Source organism: Artibeus jamaicensis, unplaced genomic scaffold, assembly GCF_021234435.1.
Source record: "Artibeus jamaicensis isolate MK-2021 breed Jamaican fruit bat unplaced genomic scaffold, CSHL_Jam_final contig_60, whole genome shotgun sequence".
Lineage (NCBI taxonomy): Eukaryota > Metazoa > Chordata > Mammalia > Chiroptera > Phyllostomidae > Artibeus > Artibeus jamaicensis.
In genome coordinates this window covers 311,297-339,037 of record NW_026521900.1, presented here as the reverse complement: position 1 = coordinate 339,037, position 27,741 = coordinate 311,297, and the positions used below count along the sequence as shown (strand labels likewise).

At 37.8% G+C, this 27,741-nt stretch overlaps 1 protein-coding gene across 1 annotated transcript; it reads left to right on the top strand.

The window, feature by feature from the left end:
• Positions 1-14,946: 14,946 nt before the first annotated feature.
• Positions 14,947-26,566, top strand: DYNLT3 (dynein light chain Tctex-type 3). Its single transcript, XM_037165098.2, has 5 exons — positions 14,947-15,052; positions 17,228-17,269; positions 23,259-23,382; positions 24,032-24,109; positions 24,407-26,566. Exons 1-5 carry the CDS (start codon positions 15,023-15,025, stop codon positions 24,481-24,483), a joined length of 351 nt encoding a protein of 116 aa, XP_037020993.1. The 5' UTR covers positions 14,947-15,022; the 3' UTR covers positions 24,484-26,566.
• The last annotated feature ends 1,175 nt before the right edge of the window (positions 26,567-27,741 follow it).

The following is a 27,741-nucleotide window of genomic DNA, read 5'->3' as shown; positions in this document are numbered from 1 at the left end:
CAGTGGAATTGCCAGGTCAAAAGGCAGGTCGATTTTTATTTTTCTGAGAAAATTCCATACTGTTTTCCATAATGATTGTAACAGTCTGCAATCCCACCAACAGTGAACTAAGGACCCCTTTTACCCACACCCTCTCCAACATTTAGCACACACTGCTTGTTGTTTGTTGCTTTGTTTATGATAGCCATCCTGACTGGTGTAAAGTGGTATCTCATTGTGGTTTTAATTTGCATCTCTCTGATAGCTAATGATATTGAGCATCTCTTCATGTGTCTCTGGATATTCTGTATGTCCTCTTTGGAGAAGTGTCTGTTCAAGTCCTTTTCCCATTTTTTAATTGGGGTGGGTGTCTTCTTAGAGTGGTGTCATGTAAGTTCCTTGTATATTTTGGAGATTAAACCTTTGTCTGAGGTATCATTGGCAAATATGTTTTCCCATACAGTTGGTTGTCTTTTTAATTTAATACTGTTTTCTTTAGCCACGCAGAAGTTTTTTATTTTGATGAGATCCCATTTGTTTATTCTTTCCTTTATATTCCTTGCTCTAAGGGACATATCACTAAAAATTTTGCTGCATGAAATATCTGAGATTTTCTTGCCGATGTTCTCCTCTAGGACTTTAATGATGTCACGGTTTATATTTAAGTCTTTTATCCACCTTGAATTTATTTTGGTGTATGGTGTAAGTTTGTGCTCAAGTTTCATTTTTTTGCACACACCTGTCCAGTTCTCCCAACGCCATTTGTTGAAGAGGCTAACTTTACTCCATTTTATGTTACTGCCTCCTTTGTCAAATATTAATTGACTATAGAGAGTTGGGTTGATTTCTGGGCTCTCTGTTCTGTTCCATTGGTCTATGTGCCTGTTTTTATGCCAGTACCAGGCTGTTTTGATTACAGTGGCCTTATAATACAGTTTGATATCAGATATTGTGATCCCTCCTACTTTGTTCTTCTTTCTCAAAAGTGCAGCTACTATTTGGGCTCGTTTATGGTTCCATATATTTTTTGAAGTGTTTGTTTTATGTATGTGAAATATGCCATTGGTACTTTAATAGGTATTTCATTGAATCTCTATATTGCTTTGGGTAGTATGGACATTTTTGATGATGTTAATTCTTCCAATCCATGAACCAGGTATATGTTTCCATTTGTTTGTGTCTTCCCTGATTTCTTTCTTCATGGCTGTGTAGTTTTCTGCATACAGGTCTTTTACCTCCTTGGTTAGGTTTATTCCCAGATATTTTATTTTTGTTTTTGCTATATCGAATGGGATTTCTTCCTTGATTTCTGCTTCTGCTGATTCATTGTTAGTATACAAAAATGCCTTTGATTTCTGGATATTGACTTTGTAACCCACTGTTTTGCCAAATTCATTAATTAGTTCAAGCAGTTTTGGGGTAGAGTCTATAGGATTTTCCATGTACACTATCATGTCATCTGCAAACAGTGACAGTTTTGCTTCTTCCTTTCCTATTTGGATGCCTTCTATTTCCTTTTCTTGCCTAATCAATGTGGCCAAAACTTCCAATACTATATTGAATAGAAGTGGTGAAAGTGGACATCCTTGTCTTGTTCCTGATCTTAGTGGAAAAGCTTTCAATTTTTAGCCATTGAGTATGACATTGGCCATAGATCTCTCATATATGGCCTTTATTATATTGAGGAATGCTCTCTCTATTCCCACTTTGCTGAGTGTTTTTATCATAAATGGGTGTTGTACCTTATCAAAAGTTTTTTCTGTGTCTATTGATATGATCATGTGGTTTTTGTCTTTGCTTTTGTTTATGTGATGTATTACATTTATTGATTTGCAAATACTGAACCATCCTTGCATCCCTGGGATGAATCCCACTTTGTCATGGTGTATAATCTTTTTGGTATATTGTTGGATGCGATTTGCCAATATTTTGTTGAGGAATTTAGCGCCTATGTTCACCAGCAGTATTGGCCTGAAGTTTTCTTTCTTTGTTGTGTCTCTATCTGGTTTTGAAATTAAGATGATGCTGGCTTCATAAAAAGAATTTGGGAGTTTTCCACCCTTCTGGATTTTTTGGAATAGTCTGTGGAGAATGGAGGTTAGCTCTTCCTTAAATGCTTTGTGGAATTCTACTGTGAAACCATCTGGCCCAGGGCTTTTGTGTGATGGGAGGTTTTTGATTACTGCTTCAATTTCTTTTGCTGTTATTGGTCTATTCACGTTTTCTACTTCATTTTCATTGAGTTTTGAGAGATTATATTTTTCTAGAAATGTGTCCATTTCCCCTAGCTTCTAAAATTTCTTGGCATAGAGTTCTTCATAGTAATTTCTAACAATCCCTTCTATTTCTGTGGTATCAGTTGTAATCTCTCCTCTTTCCTTTCTGATTGTGTTTATTTGAGTCCTCTCTCTTCTTTTTTTGATGAGCCTACTTAAAGGCTTGTCTATTTTGTTTATCTTCTCAAAGAACCAACTCCTGAATTCATTGATCCTTAGAATTGTGCTTTCAATCTCTATGTCATTTAGTTCTGCTGTAATCTTGGTTATTCCCTTCCTTCTGCTTGCTCTGGGCTGTCTTTGTTGTTGTTCCTTGAGTTCTTGCAGGTGTAGGGTTAGGTTGTTTGTTTGAAATGTTTCTATCTTCTTTAGGTAGGCCTTTATTGCTATAAACTTCCCTCTCAGGGCTGCCTTGGCTGTGTCCCATACATTTTGGGTTGTTGTGAGATTTTTTTCATTTGTTTCCAGAAACTTTCTGATTTCTTCCCTAATTTCATTCTTGACCCATGCGTTGTTTAATAGCATACCTTTCAGTTACTATGATTTTGGGTGCTTTGGGTTTTTGCCTTTGGGGTTGGTTTTCAATTTCAGTCCCTTGTGGTCAGAGAAGATGCTTGGTATGATTTCAATTTTCTTGAATTTGTTGAGGCTCGTTTTGTGTTCTATCATGTGGTCTATCTTTGAAAATATTCCATGTGCATTTGAAAGGAATGTGTATTTAGCTTCTTTGGGATGAAGGGCTCTATATATATCAGTTAAGTCCATTTCATCTAGGGTGTTGTTCAATGCCGCAATATCTTTGTTGATATTTTCCTTGGAAGATCTGTCCATTTTTGACGGTGGGGTGTTAAAATTTCCTACTATAATTGTGTTGCTGTCAATATCTTTCTTGAAGTCCTCTAAGATTTTCTTGATATATTTGGGTGCCCCTATGTTTGGTGCATATATGTTTAGGATCTTAATGTCTTCTTAGTGGATTCTTCCCTTGAGTATTTTCAAGTGACCCTCTGGGTCTTGCTTTATCGCCCTCTTTTTCAAATCTATTTTGTCTGATATGAGAATTGCTACCCCAGCTTTTTTTTCTTTTCCATTTGCTTGGTAAATTTGTTTCCAGCCTTTCACTTTTAGTCTGTGATGGTCTTTTGTCCTTAGGTGGGTCTCTTGTAGGCAGCATATGTGAGGGTCATGCTTTCTTATCCATTCAGCTATTGTGTGTCTTTTGATTGGAGAATTTAATCCATTTACATTTAAGGTTATTGTTGATAGGTACTTAATCATTGCCATTTTTGTACCTGTGTTCCTCTCTGTCTCTCACTTTTCCTTCCTTTCCTTAAAGCAGTCCTTTTCATATTTCTTGTAGAGCTGGTTTGGTGGAGGTGTATTGTTTTAGACTTCTTTTGTCTTGGAAGCTCTTTATTTGGCCTTCTATCTTGATTGAGAGCCTTACTGGGTAAAGTAGCCTTGGTTGGAGGCCTGTGGTTCTCATTACTTGGAATATTTCTTGCCATTCTCTTCTTGCTTGGAGTGTTTCCCATGAGAAGTCAGTAGCTAGCCTTATTGGGCCTCCCTTGTATGTTACTTCTTTTTTCTCCGTTGCTGCCTTTAAGATTCTCCCTTTGTCTTGGAATTTTGCCATTTTGATGATGATGTGTCTTGAAGTGGGCCTCTTTGGGTTCCTCTTGATTGGGACTCTGTGTGATTCCTGGGTTTGTGTGACTTTTTCTCTCATCAAATTAGGGAGATTTTCTCTCATTACTCTTTCAAATACATTTTCTATCCCTTGTTCTTCTTCTTCTCCTTCTGGTATTCCTATTATTCGGATATTATTATGTTTCATATTGTCTTGCATTTCTCTTAGTCTCTCTTCATTCTTTCTGAGTTTCTTTTCATTTTACTGCTCTTTTTGTGAGATGCTTTCTACTTTGTCCTCCAGCTCGCTAATCCGATTCACCGCGTCATCTATTCTACTTTTGAAACTTTCTACTGTGTTCTTCAATTCAGAAATTGTTTTCTTCATTTCCTCTTGTCCCTTGCTGATAGTTTCTATTTCCTTTTTCATGTTGATATCGTTTGCGGTGAGATCATTATAGTTCCCCTGTAGTTTATGGTAGCTCATTGTGAGCTCTTTGAACTTCGTAATAACCAGTGCTTTGAATTCACTATCTGATAGTTGATTAGCCTCTATTTTATCTAACATTCTTTCTGAAGCCTGTGCTTTTTCTTTCATTTGGGGATTGTTTCTTTGTCTTTCCATTGTTTGTGAGACTCTTTTTGTTAGCCTCAGCTTCTAAAATTGATCTGTTCTGATTCCCTGGGTTTATGTTGTGAACCTCTGTGGTATAATACCTGTGAATTTCAGTGGTGCAGACTCCTTCAGGTATCTTGATGTTCTCTGTTTTCACCTACTCCTTTTATCATGTATGTCTAATCAGTTGTAGGAGGAGGCAAAATGGTTTTTGACAGCAGAAGAGCTTTTTATGATATTTACAGTCACAGCCAGTAGAGAGGAGATAGGCAATCTTTAGGCTATATATAATGTTAACCATATTCTTCAGTCCAACGTGCCACTTTTACAAGAGGATGGACAAAAGATAAGCCTCTCTTTGGGGAGGGAAGGCTTGTTACTTGGAACTAGAAAGCAGTGAGGTTTCAGATGGTCAGATTTTGAGGTAAGGTGAGTGTAAGGAACAGTAAATAGGTGTAGTGTGTGAGCAAATAGAGTTAATCACTACAGTGATAGAATTCTGGGACCTGTAAAATGGGCTAAGATCCGGGAGATGTGTTGTGAAGTATTTACTGTTGTATAGATCCGCTATTATTTACACTAATATTAGAGCAGCACTCATATAATAAGCTCTATGTGATCTGTCTGAGTAGGGGGTATAGAGCTTTAGGTAGTGTGCTAAAGGAAAACAAGTGGCGTGAAGCTTAGAGGATTAGCAAAGCACTGTGGAGGAAAGGACAGGGGGATCCTGTCTAATAATACAATATGACTACTCAAGACTGAGAAGCCTATACAGAAAGAGGAGGAATACAGAGGTACTATTAAAATATAAAAGAAATGAGAATAATGAAAAAATATGCAATACCTCGTGGCTTCTCTGCTATAGGAAGTTGAAATTTGTCTCTCTGTCTCTACTGTTGTGATGCCCCCTCTTTGGGTCCCATTCTGGTCCTTTCACAGTTCCTAGTTGTTTGTGTCTCTTGTGGGTAAAAGGAAACGAAGCAACAAAGAAACAATCAAACAAAAAGGCAGGAGAAGGGAGGCGAAAGTGATGAGTTTAAGAGGAAAGGAAGAAAGACTAAAATAGGGAAAAAGAAAAGAGAGGAACAAAGTAAGAAAGATAAAGCAGTGATAAAATTAAAAAATATATAAGATTACTAAACAAATGCACAAAAAAGTTACTTAAAAAAGGGGGGAAAGAAAAAAACAAAAAACCAACCAACAAACAGCAACAACAACAAAAAAATCAATAACAGCAACAATAACAGAGAAACCCTTCCCTTGTTGGATTCAGACTGTCCAGACTGGTTTTTCTGGTTGTAGCAGGATCTCTCTGTGGGCTGGGATGCCCATGCAAGTGCGCGCACCAGCCAGGCTACCAGAGTGGGGTGTGGGTGCCCGCATATTCGCCAAGCTGCTTGTGTCCCAGGGGTTTTGGTAGGGTCCTTCCCAGTCCTGTGGCGGGACTCAACCGCTTCTGCACCTGTGCACACTGGCCAGTTGAAACCGGCAAGGTGCTTCCCAGTCCTGTGTCAGGGACTCAGAGGCCTCTGCTCTTGTGTGCACCCGCCAAGCTGTCTGGGATCCAAGAAACCAGTAAGGTGCCTCCCAGCCCTGTGGCGGGGACCCAGAAGCCTCCTCACCTGCGTGTGCCCGCCAGGGCATCTGGGACCTGTGATACTGGCAGGGCACTTCCCGATCCTGTGGCAGCGACCCCGAAGTCTCGGCGCCCATGGGCAGTCCAGGAACCATGAAACCGGGAGGGCGCTTCCCAGTCCTGTGGCAAGTCCCCAAGTGCCTCTGCTTTCCCCCTGGCTCGCTGCAAGGCGGGGTGGGAAGCAAGCCAAGCTGCCCTGGCAGGAGAACACCTCAGTCCACTTAAAAAAAAAAACAAAAAATTCTCCAGACAGCCTGCCTCTCAGTCCAGCCTAGTCCCTAGTGAGACTAGTGAGGCCAGTGTGTCTCTCAGTTCTCCCAGGATGGTGACCACAGAGTCTGCAGTTGAACAGGGCCCTGTGTCTTTGTAACCCTCCCTGATAATGCAAGCCAACAAGCAGACAGGTCTCTGCTCCGTGTTGTCCAGTTTTGCTTATATGGGGAGCAGGGGAGCTGCTGGCTTGCGCTGGTGGCCACTGGGGCCACTGGGTGCCCAGGCTCCTGTGGCAGACACCTCTGGTGTTGGTCTCAGACCGATGGCTCTGGACCCTGGCCATAGAGGCAGCACAGGGGCCACCTGTCCAGGGGCGCTGGTCCCCACCGCCTCTTTGTCTTTACTCCGGTCCCCGATACCCCACTGACCTGCTGCTTTCTGGTGTTTCAGCGTCTGTCACAATCTCTGTACTTTTAATTTCACAAATGCTGGATAACCGATGGATTAGTGCGCTGCTTCTGTATAGATCTGCCAGGATTTTCACCCACGAGTACGGGAGCTAGAATCTGCTCCATCCTACTCCATCGCTATCTTCCCAGCCTCCGGAAGAAGCTTTTTGAAAACTACTGATGCTGGGTCCCTCTCCAGAATAATTAAATCAAAATCTCAAGGGCCACCATCTAGCATAGATTTATTTTATTAAGGTAACACTGGTTAATAGCATTGTATAATTTAAGGTATAAAGCATTATAATTTGATATCTGTATACACACCATACATGCAAACCAAAACCACAATGAGATAGCATAGATTTTTTTTAAAAAGTCTCCTGTGATTCTGATTTGCAGTCAGGGTTCAAATCCTGTTCTTTTCAATTCTTGAGAGTCTATTGCCATAGCATACCAATTCTCATGGATAATACATTTCTCCTCATACATCTATATTAGTGATCGGTTCCTTTAAAATGGAAGAAAGCATACCTCAGCATAGTAACTTCCTACAGCATTATATCTTCTATTTCCTGCCCCCTGTTGATTCGTGTTCATCCTAAGTAAGGCAACTAAAAAAATAGCATTTTACATTGATAATTAGCTCTGGTAATTAGAAAAAAATAGTATTATCTAGTCATTTTCTTTTGTAAGAATGGCTTGAGTTATGGAAGAAAACTCATTGTGTCATACTCGGGCTAGATATTACAAAGGCCTTGAAATAGTACATTGTGAAAGTCTTGACTATGTGTGGCTTTACATACTAGAAACAAAAGAATTATACAGGGTGGGGAAAATGTAGGTTTACAGTTTTTATTATGTGAAACAGTTTATTCTTGTATTATTTTATTAATTATTATATTATCATGCACGTGAACAACTGTAAACCTATATTTGTCCCACCCTTATACAAGCAGATGTCTAAAACAGAACTTACAGGGAAGCAATATTTGTATTACAAATTGGAGAGTACCATCAGTATTTACATAAGATGATGGTCTACTATTGAGAATATTAGTAACTGTAATTGGAAGTGTATTATTCAAACGCAGTAGTTTCCCCTTTCCTATGGGGAATGTATTCCAAGGCCCTTAGTGGATGCCTGAAACCATGGATAGTACCAAACCTTTTTATAAATTAGGCACAGTAAGAAATTAACAATAAACTAATAATAAAACAGAACAATTATAACAATGTACTATAACAAAAGTTACATGAATGTGGTCTCTGTCTCTCTGTCTCTCTCTGTCTCTCTCACACACACACACCCCCACATAACCAAGATGGCTACTAAATCAGGTAGCTGGACAAAGGGTTGATTTATTTCCTGGGCAGGATGGAGTAAATCAGTGAGAGAATTGATCATGCTATTCAGAACAACACACAATTTAAAATTTGTTGCTTATATCTGGAATTTTCAGTTTAATATTTTTGGACCATGGTTGACCACAAGTAGATGAAACCTCAGAAAGTGAAAACATGGATAATGGGGGATTACTGTATACAAAGATTTTATTCTCAAAGTGGTGTATTGTAACTTGAATATTGAACTATGGTTCTCATGGATGAATAGTTCTGAAATGAAATAAATATTTTCTAATTCTGAGAAAGGTTACTTATGGAAGTATGTGTTTATGATTTGAAATTGAAGGACTGTTAGCTACATAACAAATAGGCATATTATCTATCACCATATTGCAATAATTTTCCATGGAAATAATGCTAATTAAATTCCCCATGCAAGATAATCTAGTACATATAATATTCTGTTTATAGTTCAAAAGAATATGTACACTGCAGTTATGTTCAGATTTCTTCAGATGTCAATTAGATAAAAATGTGTTCATGATGTTGTTCAAATGTCCTATATCATTTCTGATGCATGTTTTTTTTTCAGCTTCTTATGTAACCTATTGTGAAAGTGGTGTTAATTTTCCCATACAGTTATGAATTTATGTATTTCACCTTTTAATTCTATTAATTTTCACTTTTCAAATGTTGAGACAATTTGTTAAACTGCATTCAAATATAAGACTACTATGTCTGCCTCATGAATTGACTCTTTTCTCATTATGAAATGTCTCCTTTCTCCTAGTAATGCTTTTTGCCTTTGAGCCTACTTTATCTGGTATTAATGTATATATGCTAGCTTTGGATAATGTTGAATGCTCTATATATTTTTTACTTTCTGTATCTCTGATAATTTTTATGTGTTTCTTGTAATTAGCATATAAGTGGATTATATTTTGTTCTGTCTATGGTCTTTTAAATGCAACATATAACCTATTTATATTTACCACAATTATGTTTGGGTTAAAAATATATCATCTTACTATTTGGTACCTATTTTTACCATTTATACTGTGTTATTTTTTTTCTCTTTTTACTTGTCTCCTTTTGACTTGAGTGTTTTTATTATTTTACTTCTCCACTTGATTACCTTGGTAGCTATACATTTTTTAAAACTTTTCTGTTATTGCTTACCATATACGAAATGCTTCTTGATATACCATAATATAACTTGATACTTTTAACCCACTTCCTTCACAATGAAAGGGCCTTTAAACACCATCTCAATTTATCTTCCTCTCAACTAATACTGTTATCCTGTATTTTATTTTGACATATATATTAAATTTCATAAGACATTGTCAACATTGTTTTACAGAGTTGATAATCATTAAATTGATCTACAAATTTACTCCTTTACTTAGCTTTCATGTTCTTCTGTATTGCCAAAATTTATATCTCAGATTATTTGCCTTTTGCCAAAATAATAGATTTTTGTATCTTTGAAGTGTAGTTCTGCTCATTACTAATTTTCTCAGTTGTTTACTTTAAATTTTTATTTCAACTTCATTTTTGAAGGTTATATTTGCTCAGTATACATTCTTAAGTTCACAGAACTTTTCTTCAATATTTTGAAGGTGTTAAAATACATTGTCTGGGTGGGGAGCAAGGGGCAGGGGAGGCTGGGGTGGGAAAAATAGACAAAAACTGTACTTGAAAAATAAATAAAATTAATTTAAAAAATACATTGTCTGAAGGCAAATAATTTGTCTTTGGGTTTCTACTGTTTCTATATGGAGTCAGATGTCAGTCTTCTTGTTTGAATTTTGAAGGTAATTTGTCTTCTTTGGGAGGAATCCTACATTATAATTCTTCTCTTTCCTTTGATTTTCAGCCATTTTACTTTGATGTGCCAAAATAAGATTTTTATCTTATTCTTTATGGTTGGGGAATCTTAGAGATTCTTGAATCTGTACCTTGAGATCTGTGCAAGGTATCCATCCCCTCTCCATATCCATGCTCCACCTCACTCTCTGGCTTGGGAAGCTGACCCCAGGATTGGATTACAAAAGCTCCAATGCCCTCTGGTTTCCAGTTGGATTTAGCCAGTGAGGAACATCAGTAGGAGAGAGAAGAGGTCAGGGTGAATATTTCTTTGGTTTCTTTTGTGGAAGGCACCTTGTGTTTGATATATCCCTCCACAAAACATCACTATTTCTCCCCAAGTAGCCTTCTCTACATGATTGTTTAAGCCCCATTTCCTCTCAAACTTCTGGGCCTAGAAGTGGTGACAACTCCTGTGTTGCTAGCCCAGTTTCTTGAAATATCACTTGCCATTCACCTGTCCACATCTTTGTGATTTGTCCCTTTGTAAATGAGCCCCCCTTTGATTTATGCCAATTTGAATGTGAAATCTGCTTATCTGGGCAACCAGACTGATGCAATAACTAGTACCAGAAATAGCCTGTAGTGTTTAATTTTATGTCAATTTGGCTAGGTCATGGTACCTTGATAGTTGGTCAAACATTATTTTGAGTGTTTCTCTGAGGGTATTTTTGGATGCAATGTACATTTAAATCAGTGGGCTTTGAGTAAAGCAGACTGACTTCATAATATAGGTGGGGGTAATCAAATCAGTCGAAAGCCTGACTAGAACCAAAGGCTGATCTCCCTCAAGCAAAAAGGAATTCTCCAGCAGATGGCCTGCTGACTTTATCTGCAGCATAGGATCTTCCTGGGTCTACAATAGACTGCCTTTGGACTTATACTGCATCTCTTTCTCATGTCATCAGCCTTCTCATCTTCCTCATTAGATCTTGGGCTCACTGAGCCTCCACAACTGTGTGAGCCAATTCCTTAAAATAAAACTCTCTCTCTCACTCTCTCTCTCTCTCTCTCTCTCTCTCTCTCTCTCTCTCTATATATATATATATATATATATATATATATATATACACACACACACACGTATGTGTGTATGCATCCTATTGGTTCTGCTTCTTTGAAGAATCCTCACTAATACAGGGTATTAAGAAGTAAACTCTCAGAAAGTAGATCCTGAAATGTAACTCGGGCTCAGTTGTTCATATACTCAAGAGACACAATAATAATCTTCTTGCTGAGAAGCAATGGGGCATGAGTAATTCCTGGCATGAAGTGACATCATGATTACTAACATATCACCAGGGGATGAAATGCAGGTAGAGGGCAAGGCATTGGAGATCAAGTGGCTGCAGCACTTGGTCTCAATGATAATGAAAGGGTCAATAGAGATCATAGAGTCACCTAGCATTTTATAACTTTAGAAAGCACAGATAGAGAAAAATATAAATTAAGAGCTGTGAATTAAAATTAAGGACATGTGTTAAAAATTAGAAGGCCTCCATGGTGGGTTTGAAGGAATCCATTATTTCCTGTAATTGTACAACATGACATTAATCCATTGCATTAGTGACATTACATTGCAATCACAAGGTCCTTATAAATTTAATAAGTGAGCAGTTTAAAATGTGTTCCTTGACATTTGGAGGCGACTTATCAGCTACTGTATCATTCTAATGTAAGAACAAGTTGTTCATAAAACCACTTGAAACCAAAAACATTAGCCATGATCAGTGTCCTTCATAGAAGATGATGGATTCAAAAGCAGGAGAGGATCAAGTAACGTAAAATAGCTGTAATAGTTCCTGCCTCTGTATCTGGTCAAGATGATAAATGTTGAGGGGCAAAAGAAATATATTGTATCAGGTTTTTGAACTATCCCTTGTGTATATCCTACACCCACCTCTGCAATACACAACATTGTAAATATATCCTTAATGAACTATCACATTTTAGGGTTCCATATGCTTCCTGTAGAGACCATGATCAATAAAATTCTTTCATTATTTTTGGAAAATCTTCAGCTATTATTTCATCAAAAATTGCTCCTGTCCACTCTCTCTTATCTCCTCCTGGAACTTGAATTACGTGCATTAGACATTCTCAAGGTATTCATTTTTCTTCTATACTTTCTCACAGATTTTACTATGACCTATTTTCAAAATTTTTCTAATTAAATCTTCAGCTTTGTCTAAAATACTATAGAACCCATTATTTAAGTTTTTAATTTTGGTTATTGTATTTTCCACATCTGAAAATTCCATTCAGATATTTTTATAGCTTTGAGTCCTTTCTAGTTCTCAGCTTTGTGTCTTTGAATACATTAAGCATAGTTCTTTTAAAGTCTATTTATCATAATTTCACCAACTAGAACCCTAGTTGGGCTATTCTCATTATCTGCATTTTATGATAATGTTGTTTTGTCTTTTTATGTGCTAGTTATATTTTACTGTGCATCTTATGGTGTATGTAAACAATTATATATCTAATCTGAGGCCTAGGGTAATATTTTCTTCCTCCACAAAGACTTTACATTTGTTTATGGAAGTTGACTAGAGGCATTAGCAATGCTAGATCACCTTAAGTCACTTTCAAGGACTGAAGAAATTTAAAATTGAGTTTCAGTTCATGCAAGATCAAGGTTTGTTGTTCCTGTACATTGGAGGGTGTGATCCTTTGAGTTTCAACACAATGTATGATTCTTACTGGAGACCTTCTCCTTGGTAAGCCATGAAATCCGCATTTGCTTACAACCACATGAAAAGTTGTCCCAAATGCCATGCTCATGCTTTTAGGTCCCATTGTTCTCTGGGATTTTAGGTCCATAATTTCTCCCACATCATTAAAGCTCCAATTACTTTGAGCAAATTTGTATTATATTTTGTACAAACTTCCTGTCAATGAAAAGCTTGGTTCTAATACAGAAGCTTTTAAATATAATTTGAATGGTTTGTAAAATTGGTGTAAATGTATTATGAGTTACTTGTATGAAGAACACTTCTCAACAATAGAATCTATTAATATTTATTTGTAAGGAAAATACATGAAAAACTCTCAAATGGTAGTTTTTATAATTATTTAAATGTAAATCCAGATATAAAATGTTATGTCCATGAAAGCAGAATTGAGAGCCTCATTAAAGCATTTGGAAGATTTTTCATTGGCTGGTGTGGCTCCATTGATTGAACACCATCCTGTCAACCAAATGGTCACTGGTTCAATTCCCAGTCAGGGAACATGCCCTGATTGTGGGCTAGGACCCCAGTAAGGGATGCTTGAGAGGCAACCACACATTGATGTTTCTCTACCTCTCAATCTCCCTCCCCTCCTCGCTCTAAACATAAATAAATAAAATCTTTTTTAAAAAACCTTTGTTTGGAAGATTTTATTTGGAAGTTTTTATAAATTCAATTTTAACATCTCTTCTATTTTATTTTTCCTTATAATTATATAGTCTGAAGAAGATATTTTTAAGCAAAGATACACCCAAAGCCCCTCTAGTTTACCTCAGTGTACCATGTAAATATTATCATCTTTTGCATATGGACCATGGCATCAAAGAGCTGGGAAGGACTATCCAACAACAATCGTTTCCCTTCTTTTCCTTTGTAGAACTCATTTTTCACCGTAGAGGATGAAAATGCGAAACATATGTTTTCCCAATAGGTTTCACCAAGGGAGAAATCAGGTGGCCCAATCTTGGCCAATGGAACCTGAGATTTTTGGCTGCTTGAAGGAAAGATATGATTTCCTATGAAAAACTGACCAACCGAAGTCAATGTCCATGTTCCTTATTGGATATGATACCTTCATTCCTTGTGAACCTAGAACTGTTGCAGCCATGTATGAGCATGAGACTAAGCATTGCCAAGGAATGTAAGCAGTTTCTACAAGCTGAAAAAGGCAAGGGAATGGATTCTTCTCTAGAATCTCCAGGAGGAACACTATCCTGCAGACCCATTTTAGATTTCTGACCTCTATCACTGTGAAATAAGTTTGTACTGCTTTAAGTCATTAATTTTATGGTAATTTGTGATAGCAGCAATAGGAAAGTGATAGAGTGGTTAAGAATTTGAATGTTGCTATATCAGACTACTTGAGGTTAAATCCTTCTTTTACTATTCACTACATATCTAACCTTGGGCAAATTATATTCTCATCTTGAAAAATGAGAAGACAACAACAGAACCAAACCTGCTGGGTTGTTGTAGATTTCAATGAGGAAATCTTTAGGATCATCTGGAAGTTAGTAATTTTTAAATAAACATAACCACTCTTCTAAAAATTATAATTTAATTCAGATATTTGTACCTTATTTCCTATTAGTCAAATTTTTCTTTTTACATAATCATTGAGGAGGAGAAGTATAAGAGGTTCCACTTTAGGAGTTATGCATATAGCATCTCATTTCATCCCTACAACCAACCATGAAATAGGTATAATTTTAAGGTGTCTTATGAGGAAGCAGGCTGTGGGGAGGTTTTCCCAAGTAACATAGCTAGTACACAGACAAATGAAAGCGACTCGTTTACCACTGCATTAACTACACTTTTTTGTTGAATGGTGATGAACAAATATGTGCAAATAACCACAGAAGTGGACACTCAAATCCACAGCAGTGGAATTTAGAGTCACTGACACCAGGTCACACCACCTGACCCACTCTGGCACAATTCTCAGTTCTTTTTTTTAATTATTACTGTTCAGTTACAGTTGTCCTGCCTTCCTCCCACCCCCACCCCCGTTGCTCTCCCGCAATTCTCAGTTCTTTTACACTCATCCCTTGTTTCCAGCAAGGTCCGAGACTGGAAGCAGCCAGGAGAAGCCTCAGAACGCCTGAGCTCTGGCGGTGCTGCCAGGAACGCAGCGCTGCTGACACACAAAGGCGGGTGTTACGTAGGGACCTTCCAGGGACAAAAACGGGGCGTTGTCTCCCCGGAGGCCAGTGCGCAGCAGCGGCAGAGCTCAGCTCAAGACGCTCGTCGCTCCGCCCCCCGGGAGAATCGGAGCCGCCATGGAGGAGTACCATCGCCACTGTGACGAGGTACCGCCCCTTGGCCGCCTGCTAGCTATTCTTGCCCGCACCCTCCGCTGTGAGAGGTCTCTGCCGAGGGTCGCCTGGCGCAGAGCAGCCCCAACAATTGACCTACACAGCCTCCAAAGGAGGTCTTCTCCTCCAGGCTGGGGATCCACCCCGCCCGTCCTACCCCGTTTCCCCACCCTGAAACCCAGAGGGTGGGCTGAGAGTTCCGGGTAGCAGGGACAGCCGTAGCGAATGGCGGGGGGGGGGGGGGGCGGGGGGTCCGGTGGTAGGGTCAGGGCCAAGGGGTAGAAAGCCTGACTCGGGATGTGTGGGGTGGTGACTGCCACCGCCAATCTGCACGCAGGCCTTGGAAACTGGTCTTCTCGAGTGCTGCCTCTTTTCTTTAATACCCCCAAAGTAGGTGCCGCCACTCTACCCCTGTGAACAAGGCCCTAGTTGTAGAGCCTTTCCGGCTTCCTGTCACTCTCGAGTGGGTGGGTTAAAAGGAGGTTCTTCGTGCAATACGACCCCTTGCTTACGGACTCAGACGTCTGAAACCTCACGAGAACACCTTGATGTGGATTGTTATCTTCGTGATACTAATGGGGACTCTGACTTTCATGCTGACTTGCGCAGAGTTAGAACTGCCAGGAATGACAGTTGCTCCTTTTGAACCCAGGCCTCAGACTTCTCAACAACTCTTCCTTCACATTAACCACTAGGAGGATGAGGCCTATTGCGTCCCAGCATATCCTGTGACAGGCCTGCAAAGGCAAAAGAGACAAAGACATTTTCTGTCCAGTGGTAACCACAGGTGAATGAAGTTGTGAAAAAGATAGGCACGTATTGGAGAGGCAGCATAAAGTAATATATTATTGGACCTCTGGAAGGGGCTTCTTCTGGTCCATCTGTCTTTAGGGTGTGGGCTTCTGTAGAAGCTAAAGCCACATTCAGTTAGCTCTGTGACACAGTTAACACACATACTTACAGATCAGTGGTAAATTATTCTTATTTTAGAAATTCAACCACAAGTATTTCATCCTCAGGCATATCCCCCAAGTGCTAGTCTCCTGACTCGTAAGAGGGTTCTGTAGGGTACTACTTCCTACTTATATTTAAAAAGAGATAAAATTACATGTATCATTATGGCCACCCTATACATCCTCATTATTTGGCAACCTTCCAAATCAAAGTGAAATGGGCATCCTTTAATTTGTAGACAACTTTGGAAAATAGATGAGGAACTTACTTTAAGGCAAAATGAACATTTTCATAGGGTCAAGGCTTGTGAGGTATTTTCATAATATTCAAAAAAATTTAGGGTATTTTTATTTCTTTATTAGGAAATTTCGTGGTGTAATTGAGGTAAGAATTACATCTATATTCAAGGTCTTACTTACTGTAAGAACTGTTTTTTGAACCAATTTTAAGTCAGATAGTGGGATTTGAAAAATGCTGATGTTACAAAGCACCTAAAAACTTCTCCATGGAAACAAATCATGTATTAACCAGAAGTATTTTGCTGTAGATTTAAATCTTATTACATATGTAATAGGTACTAGTAGAGAATAGCCTAGTTCTCTACTCAGGGACACACATTTGGATGTCATTAATGGGTGTTTTTAACTCAGAACTTTATCATGTCACTCCAAAGGGAAGACTATGTTGCCAGACCTGTTACATAGTATTAAAAGTCATTACTTTAGAATGATCAAGTATTTCCATAATCTTTAATTCAAGAAGGCCACATTTTAGCCTAGCCTAAGTGAAGAACAAAATTGAAGTAAACTATTAAGCATTTTGTTCTCATGTACCACTGCATTCTCACTTCACTTCAGCCATCTCCTATATACCTGATGGCACATGTTTATACCCACTTCCTGCTGTTACCTGTGTACTATAGTGCAATGATTCTCAGTCTAGGGTGTTCATCACAATCATCAGTAAGACACTTTAAAAAATTTAGTTGCCCAGGTTTTTCCCAAGACTAAAGTAATTAAAATCTCCAGGGAGGTAGGTGGGGAAAGCATTCTGTCATGTTAAGTGTTTAAGGTATGATTAGCAGCTTCAGTAGATTGGATGCCCCTTGTCAGTATGGATCCCTGTCACTAACAGGTCAACCTAGTGGATCCTGTTTACCACCAATAAAAGGAAGACTTTGCTAAAAGCATCCTTATGGGTTTTTTCCCCCTTTAGGCTGGCTTCAATGCAGAGGAAGCCCACAATATTGTTAAAGAGGTAAGTTACACAACTTGTTCATTTTGAAGGCTGCTGCATTGATTGCAATTTTAAGAAGCTGTGTTTTGACTTTCAGTGCAAAGTCAGAGGCTCTAGTATTAAAACATTTTTAATACTTGTTTGCTAAAACTTTATAGGGGTGCTTCTATGTTTTGTTTTATGCTGCCAAGCAACCTGGGCTTACTCTGAAAGTGATGTTTAAATATGAGTCCAGAAAACTAGTTTGCTGTTTTCTAAAATTAATGCTCTGTCTTTGGAACAAAATAATTTTATCCTAGTAAGCCAAATATTATTTTAAATACTAATATTACAGATATATAATCTACATATAGATAATATATAATCTACATATAGTCCCTATATTGTGAGATTATATATATATATATATATATATATATATATATATATATATATATATTTATATATTTATGTGTGACCTATAAGAAATAAGAGACTGTAGAAATATCTGCTTTTGGTCATATAAGTTTTTATAAACCACTAGAATTGGAAAAATAATCACAACATCTTTTAGACACTGGTATAATGGTAAATCAAAATCTTAAGAGTAACATTTGAAACATCAAATCTGGCCCTTCTGTTAGGCAAATAGACAAGTAGTTCTCTTTGGGAATCAATTCTGGTAGAGGAATTAAGTCTAGTGGCATCTGCACGATGGGTAAGGTATTTATGAACACTTAATAGTCCTGAGTCATTTTTAACTGTGCCAAATCCTAGACAAAAATGAGCTGGCTCAGAAAGCAGGATTGTTTTGTGGGTATGGCTGTTGGGGCCTGTATCCTAGCTGACCCTCCCTGCCTTCAGTCTAAGCACTGAGGACCTCATCAGCCTATCCTGAGTCAGTGCCTTACCTGCCTGACTGTTCTGAAGCACAGGTTCATTCAGAACTCAACCAGGCCTAGCCTTGTATAACTAGGATCATCTTGAGGCCCAGACAGGCACCTGAAAATCCTGCCATATTGTAATAGTTCAGAAATATGGATTAGAACTATGTAGCTCAACAATATTTAACTTTTAAAACTGAATGCAAATGTTTTCAATACCTTGACAGTACAAAAGCAAAATGAGGGCAACTGGGAGGTGGAAGAGGGGGTGGAGGTCATGGGAAGGGCAAGAATGATAACCACGTCATTTTTCAAAGTGTCCATTGCTAGATGGGACATGGGACATTCTGAGTAAAGAAGCTAAAAGCTAAATGCAAAGACCAAAGAGTCACAAGAAAGAGAATATTACCTTTATTATTGGTTAAGACTGAGTTGGAGTTTTGAGCTTGTTTTGCTAACTCCCTATCTGATCAGCTCAGACCTTGGAAGAGACATCCAAGGGAAAGACTGAGCAGAGAAAAATGCTTAGTCAGGCTGGTGCCTTTCATTGGTCTGAGTGGAGAGGGAAGGAGAAATCAAATAGTTAATTCCAAGGCATTTGGGAGATTGGCTCACCCAAATGAGAATGGTGGAACAAAACTGGTCATACTCACCAACCAAGTAGCTCACTTCACCTCCATGGGGAGTAATAATAGGTGTGATAAGAGGCCAAGAATGTTAAGGAAAAGTCCTGTGTGTGGAAGGAAATGCCAGGAGTGGGAAAGAAACATGCTCCTAATGGTTAAATATATTGAAGTAAAAATATTGAATTCACTATATTGAGGGAAGTGGGGAGGGAGGTGGCAGGTTATATGATGGAACTAAATTTTCATCTCATAGCAGGACCTCTAGGGATGTTGTTAATAAACCATAAATCAAGAAGTGGTGGTATAAATATTATTTTGAAATGTGAAAAATAATCCTTACCAGAAATAAAAACAGTTGTACACTGATAGTGTTTTCTTTAGGAAATGGAACTGGGGATGGGAAAGGGTGGAGAGGGGATTCTTGCTTTTTACGGTTTTTAAAAACACGTTCATGTATTACTTTTATGTTTTATTAAATGAAAAAAAAAGCATGGTTCTTAAACTGGGATATCCGTTCTGAGTGGTGGCTAGGTGGGGCTACCAGGTACTGGGTGCATTTTACAGTGTCAGTTTAACACTTGTAAGAGGGAGTTAAGTAATATAAATAATTTAATGAAAAACACTAATTAAAAACTCTAATACATTATGGAATCAACAGTAAGCTTCACTTGAAGTTTTTATCTGAAATAAAATACTCTAAATAAATTCAATTTTGCTCCAGGTGGCTTTTAGCTTCATGTCTATCTTCCTCCCAGCTCCTGTCTTCCTATGAACCAGCTCTTTGTTACTGGGGCATTGGAAAGACTTGAGAGCACACTATTTTAGATGAAAAGTTTTACACAGTTTCAGCAGGTATTTGTTTTCCTTATCTCCTTCTGATCTTCTTATTTCCTTAGATTTCCTTCTCTGAGTCTCTATGCTAATGTTTTGCCTCTGAGGTCTTATAGCCACTCAATTATCAGTGATATGCATATATTTTATTTATTGCCAGTAACAGAATTAGCCCCCAAATAAATTCTCAGAGAAAAAGTGAGTTAAAAATGGAATTAACAGGACACGTGGGACTTCCGCCAAGATGGAGGCATAGGTGGAGACACCGTGCTTCCTCACACAACCAAGTTTAGAGACAACTAAATATTAGCAACAGAAAACACAGCCAGAACACAGAAAATTGAACTTTTCAGAAGTCTGATAACAACTAATTCTTCAGCCTGACTGGTAAGGGGGGCGAAACCAGCAGCGGGCAGAGCGGAGCACAGGAAAACTCGGTCAGACGGACTCAGGCGAGGAATCCAGGAGCAGGGTTGGACCTAGTGAGCAACCCAGCTAGCGACCTCGGAGAAACAGCCAGAGAGCAGGGCTGCGGGTTGACTGTGGTCATGCATTCGGGTGTAGATAGACAAGCGAGGGAGTGGGCGATTGGACGAGAGCCAGCAGACCCAGCTGCAAGCGGCAGAGGGCGCTGCCATTTCCCGCTCTAACCCCGCCTCCACATACAGTGTCATAATCCAGCGACCTAAGTGGCCCTGCCCCGGTGAACAACCTAAGGCTCCACTCTTCACCCAGCTGCGAGAAACAGCAGAGGGGGACGCCATTTCCCCACTCTGACCCCCCCTCCACATACAGCATCACAACCCAGCAACCTGGGAGTCCAAGGCTCCGCTCCTCATACTTAACAGGTGCGAACAGACCCGTTAAGTCTGGCTCAAGAAGATCTCAAAGCCCCAGAGCCTATAAATCTAATCAATGAAGAAATAGCAAAACTCTCAGACGCACAGTTTAAAACACTGGTGATCAGGATCCTCACAGAACTGGTTGATTATAGCCACAAATTAGACAAACATATGAAGGTGAAACTAATTGAAATGAATGGAATTGCGCAGGAAACCAATAGCGATGAAAGGGAAACTGGGACTCAAATCAATGGAGTGGACCAAAAGAAAGCAAGTAATGGCCAAACAGAAAAGAGTGAAGAAGCAAGAATTCAAAGAAATGAGGAGAGTCTTAGGAACCTCCAGGACATCTTTAAACGCTCCAACATCCGAATTATAGGGGTACCAGAAGGGGGAAAGGAACAGCCACCAGTGGAAAACTTATTTGAACAAATAATAAAGGAGAATTTCCCCAATCTGGCAAAGGAAATAGACTTCCAGGAAATCCAGGAAGCTCAGAGTGTCCCAAAGAAGTTGGACCCAAGAAGAAACACACCAAGGCACATCATCATTCCATTAGCCAAAATTAAAATGGAGGAGAGAATCCTAGAAACAGCAAGAGCTAAGGGGACAGTCACCTACAAAGGAGTCCCCATCAGACTGTCAGCGGATTTCTCAAAAGAGACCTTACAGGCAAGAAGGGACTGGAAAGAGGTATTCCAAGTCATGAAATCCAAAGACCTACAACCAAGATTGCTCTATCCAGCAAAACTTTCATTTAGAATGGAAGGACAGATAAGGTGCTTCTCAGATAAGATCAAATTCAAGGAGTTCATCATCACCAAGCCCTTATTATATGAAATGTTAAAGGGACTTACCTAAGAAAAAGAAGTTAAAAAAAACCATGAACAGTGAAAGGACAGCAACTCACAGTTATTAACAACCACACCTAAAACAAAAGCAAACTAAAAGGACAGCTAGATCAGAAGTGGAAACATAGAAATGAAGATCTCAAGGAGGGTTAGCAACAGGGGGAGTGGGAGGAGGAGAAGGGGGGAGAAGGTACAGAAAATAAGTAGCATAGACAGTAGATAGAAAATAGATGGGGGGCAAGAATAGTATGGGAAATATAGAATCTAAAGAACTTGAGACCCATGGTCATAAACTAAAGGGGGTGTAATGGTGGGGACGGGGGGGATAGGGTGGAGGGGAATGAAGGGGGGAATAGAACAACTGTAGCAGCATAATCAATCAATCAATCAATCAATCAATAAATGGAATTAACATGGAACATAGTCTAAAGTAGATTTGATTTAGGATGCCCAGAGAGTATATCCAAGCCAATATTAACTTCACCAAAAAACATTTACTGAGTGCTTGCTGCATGCCCACTTCCTGAGTTGGCCCTGGGAATACAGACAGGTTAAGGACCTCATTATCTAGTGGACCTCCTAGTTAATGCTAATTAAGAAGACTAAATCTTAATTAATAGTAATTAGCAGGGCTACTTACAGTGGAAATCCAGAGCCTTGTGATGTTTTCTGTAGTTTAGATAACCTAAAACATTTGCCCAAGGTCATCAGGTTGGGGATGGTAAAGACAGAATTAAAACCCTTTGGCCCTGATCTTTTGGCCACTGGCCCTCATAGCTGTCATTGAATAGTCTAGGAAAAAAATTGAGCCCTGTTTTTTTTCTTCAGCCCCTATAAATTTAACTTTTACTTCTATATTACATCATTGGTGAAGATTTTATACTGTCCAGCTTAACATTTCATATTAATTTGTGCCTTTATGAATTTTACTACAATTGTAGTAAATGAAAGCTGCATATGTGCATGTGCTCCTGTGTGTGTTATGTGCGTGTGTGATTAAGGTGGATTCTATAAAGGAATTGAATGAGTGCTTTACTATCCAGGCTCTATCACTTGAATATAAAATAACAACAGCATAACAAATCAAACAAAGAGAAATATTGTATGATCTCACTTATATGTGGAATTTTAAAAAGTTGAACTGAGAAACAGAGAATATAATGCTGAGGGATGAGGGATGAGGGGAATGGGGAAATATAGATCAAAGGGCACAAACTTCCAGTTATAAGGTGAATAATTTCTGGAGATGTAATGTACAGCATGATAACTGCAGTTAACACCACCATATTGTGTACTTGAAAGTTGCTAAAAGTACCTCTTAATTGTTCTTAACATACATGCAAAAATAACTGTGAGAAGATGGGTATGTTATTTCTCCTTATCATGGTCATTATTTCCCAATATACACATGTATCAAATCTTTACCTTGTATGCCTTGAATTTGCATGATGTTACATGCCAATTATATCTCAATAAAACTGAAAAAATAAAATAAGCATAATGCTCATGATGATGCTGATATCTAGCATGATTTATTGTGCTTATTCTGTGGTAGTCACTGTGTTTGAGCACATGACATTATCTCCCTCTGTTCTCACAACAACCTAGTAAGATGAGCCTCTCATATTTCTAAGCACTAAGAAAATAGAGACTTCACCCTTTTAAAATCTCTACTTCCATAATATTTTTGTGACATAACTTATCACCCTTGATTAGTCTTTCTTGGGTTACAGAATTATTAGTTTTTTTGCTAGATGAAGTGCTTTACAACAGAGGCCATGTCATATTTATCTTTATGTGATCCATAGTATCTCCTAAGGAGAGATAATGCATGTAGAAATGCTTGGAAAATTCTTAAACAAGTAGGGATACTGCTTAATACTTACCAGATGTATATTTTCTAAGGTGCTTTATTGGAGTATAAATGCATTTTGTGTTTTGAAGACATTTTAGCTGCAATTTGTGTGTAATTTGTTTAACTGTCCTCTGCCTTTTAGTGTATAGATGGGGTTTTGGGTGGTGAAGATTATGACCATACCAACATCAACCAATGGACTGCAAGCATAGTGGAGCAATCCTTAGCACATTTGGTTAAGTTGGGAAAAGCTTATAAATATATTGGTAAGTATCCCTGTCCTTCCTCAAAAGTTCACTCACCTTCGTCCTTGTGATTTTCTCTCAATTTAGAGAATATAAATGAATTATAGACACTGTAGTTGGACACTAATAGGGTATAAAGGACCTCTAACTTATTCATCTAAAGATAACAGGTGGTAGTACCTAAAAAATAGAGATCTTTTGCTATTGAAAAGCAGTTTGAGCTCCTGCCAACCATCTGTTTTCCCTTGGTAGCATCACCGTGTACATTTACCTTAGTTATCCTTTTCCACCAAAACCTATTGAGCACCAATGTCTTCCTTTCAGTAGCCCCATGACTCCTTACATGTAGGACTGTGAAATGCCACACAATAATTGTAAAGTAGAATATTTTCTTTGACTGAATTATGTACATAATTTGGCCCAGCATTTTCCTGCACTGCAATCACCAATGTTTATATCAGTGGGCAACAAGCAGTCTGGATCCAGGGGGCACAAATTCATGGTGGTAGATAATCAAGATCAGGAAATTCTTAAATTTTTCAATCTATTTGCTAAATGCTTTGTTTTGTATTATTTTTATACTTTTTAAAGCTCTGAACTCAAACCTTTTGGATCTTGGATATCTTTTCCTCCATTTGTAAGTATCCTCACTCTGTGACTTTATTTTTAGTGACCTGTGCAGTGGTGCAGAGGAGTGCTTATGGCTTTCACACAGCCAATTCCTGCTTTTGGGATACCACATCTGATGGTAAGAGACTTTATGCCGATTCAAACAGAATCCAACTTCTAGCAAGGTCAGAAAGTGAACTTATTATCAAATGCTTATTTATCTCTAATTAAAGTCTGAAAAGACTTTATCAACGGAATTGCTTTGTACCTAACTGTAACTAACAAGTATGCCTTCAGACAAATATGAAATGTGGAGATTTAATAGATTTCAGGAAATAAGATATTAAAACCTATGAAAATGTATTTATCATTCTCTGGTAATTTCGATGTTTCTGCAGACATTTCAAAGTCCTTTTGTGTGTGTGTGTGTTTTCAGGTACCTGTACTGTAAGATGGGAGAACCGAACCATGAACTGCATCGTCAATGTTTTTGCCATTGCTATTGTCCTGTGACAGACTAAAAATGTTTGGCCAAAGCCATTAACTTAAGAATTTGTCAGTGTATCCTTTCTAAAAAGAATAAGTTACTTGTTAATATGCTAGATGACAAGTGTGCAATAAGCTTCAAAGCTATTAATAAAAACTGAATATTATAAGCAAGCAATCTCATAGTAAGTTGGAAGAATAGTTCATATTCTGTATATACACAGAAGCATTTCAATATAGGAAAAACCTAATGTCTGCAAAAGAAAAAAATACACAACTGTGGCATGACATGAAAACACAACCTTATATTTATACCAGCTTTTGTCTAAGATTATGTTAACTAAGGAGATAGGAAAATCCATTTAGATAATAAAATTCTCTTTCAGCTTCAGAGACGTTAACATGGATAAATACATGAACAAAAACACTGCAAAGATAAACCTAGAGAAATACTTGTTAGCTAACACTTCCTAATTTTGTATGCCTTCTCCTCAGTTTTACATATGACTTAGTAGAAAATAATTGTTAATTTTTCCTCTCAAGTAATATCAGAATAGCAACTACTATTAACCTGTTTACATTTTCTGAGAACTTTAAAAACAGTTTTTAAAATCTTAAGATCTTAGATTGACATTTGAGGACGATAAGTCTGGTAACATTGAATTCCCTTTAAACAAAATGAGTTACAGTGTATGTTGAGAAGTATCTGACTAACAGTTCGTTGCCTTACAATTCACACATTCCATGTATAACAAACATTATTGAATGCCTGTTATGAGCATATTTCTATGCCAGTCATTATAGTTACCAATCTGCTGCTCAAACTCTAAGTGTCTTTCAGCACCTGTTCAGTTGGATAATTAACATTTATGTTTGGAGGGGAAAAAGTCATTTTACAAGAGAGAGGAAAAGTGATTCTTGTCATCCATGTAGAAATAAGCAAAGTTAAAAAGCACTTATTGCTGACCGAGTATCATAGCTGTAATTTTTAAAAATTGCTCCTAACAAATAAAAATGCATAAAATATGTACCTCTTAGTTAAAGGCCTTATTTGCAGTGTAACTGTACAAGTAGTAAATTTTATTGTTGCTTTAGTTAAAACCATCTGTGAATCATTTTAAATAATTATGTGGGGTTCAAATTAATTGGAATGAAGTATAAATTAAAACTATACAATCATTAGCAAGTCATGGAAAATCTCAGGGCTTATGAAATGTATTTAAGTTTATTCAAAAAATAAAAGATAAAAAATTAAGGTACACAGCTGGCCACCAAATGCAAAGTCAATCTGCTGTTTAACCTTAAAAACAAATCAAGTTTGCATAATACTAAAACATATAGAGAGTGGAACCATGATTCATTGAATTTGGGAGGGAAAAAAAAGCTTGATATCAATACTGACAATATTAAGATAGTATTCTTGTGGGAATACTATGTGCATGTCTGATATTTTGCTAAGTAACAATAATTGTTCAATGTTTAAGAAGAAAATATAAGGGTAGAGTTTAATGCAGTGATCTACATTTTTAGCCTGTGGAAAATTATCACAGTCATTACCTTCATGTTAGTTTATGCAGCTGGCTTTTGTGCCATTGAAGATTACAATAGTGACCAAAATATCTGTGCAGTTAAGACTCGTTTTGATTATTGTTATTGAAGCCTGATCTTAAAAGAATAATAATCAAAAATACCTCGTGAACTTGCTATCTGCTCTGTTTCTAGTTTAGTATAATAAAGATTATCTTCCTATGCTGTACTTTTGCTTCTGGATGATCATTGAATAGTTAAAGAAATGGCATTGTGCTTACTCCAAAAATTTATTTATTAAAATTTATTTAATTGTTGTTCAAGTAGTTTTCTGTCTTTTACTCCCATTCCAGCTCACCCCCCCATCACTCCCCACCTCCCTCCCATTTCCACCCCTGTTAGTTTTTGTCCATATGTTCTTTATACTAGTTCCTGTAAATCTTTTCCCTTTTCCCCTGAAATTCCCTCCCTTCTCCCCTATGGCCCCTGTCAACCTGTTCTCTATTTCAGTGTCTTTAGTTATATTTTGCTTCCTTGTTTGTTTTGTTGTTTAGGTTCCTATTAAAGGTGAGATCATATGGTATTTGTCTTTCAGCACCTGGCCTATTTCACTCAGCATAATGCTTTCCAGTTCCATCCATGCTGTTGCAAAGGGTAGGAGCTCCTTCTTTCTTTCTGCTGCATAGAATTCCATTGTGTATATGTACCACAATTTTTTGATCCATTCATTTACTGACGGGCACCTAGGTTGCTTCCAACTCTTGGCTATTTTATAAATTGTGCTGCTATGAACATAGAGGGAATGAGAAAGAGAAATGAACATCAGAGTTATAGATATGTTGTACAGGATAAATACTACTAAAATAGCAACCCGAATCCCGGATTCACCATTACAACATAATTAATAGCTTCTATTTTATGTCCTTTATTGTATGATTTTACCACAAAATTTCACTTTTAAATAGTCAGTGTAAAATATATGCTGTAGCTATTTATTCACTTTTAATGACTATTTTTGGCAGGGAATTGTGTCCTGTTTGTCAACTTGCAATTAAGTTGTGTTTCTTTTAAATTAATGACTTTACATATATCAAATTAGGGTATTCAAATCTAAGTACTAACTTAGATTTTGTAAAGCTATAATTTTATATTTGTAAAGCACCAGTGTGCTGCCCTAAATGATGGCAACATCTCATTACATTTACTTTAGTAAGAAGCACTTTTGCTCTTCTTTCCAAGTTGGGTGTTATCTAATTATGAGTCACTGAAAGGATTTGCACCACCTACATTCATCATCACTTTTTAAAAGTAATCTTATGATGCCACAGATTATATTTTCAAAGTTAGAGAAAAAAAGAAACCTGTCTGCCCTTGATAACAGCTATTTAAAAGTGAGAGAAACATGTGTGACATTTTATGGCAAAGAAACTAGGTCTTTCATATAGCAGACACCGAAACAAAGTTTGAGAGATTGAACTGAAAATTTTATGCCATATGCTAGAATCTCCCCAAGGGGAATTGTTTTATAACCCAGAAGGTGGGGTTGTATTTGTGGTTTAAGAGGCTTGTAGTTTCAATGTCTAGTAACTCAGTAATATTGACCTTTGTGTGTTTATTAGGTTCCCTATAAAAGGATCTTAACATTCAGCCCTTACAAAATTTAGATAGCCACCATCAATATATGTACATTAATTTTAGTGATCCAGGAAATTCTAGCCCACCTCGTCTAATTGCAAGCCATGTATTTCTCACTGTGGT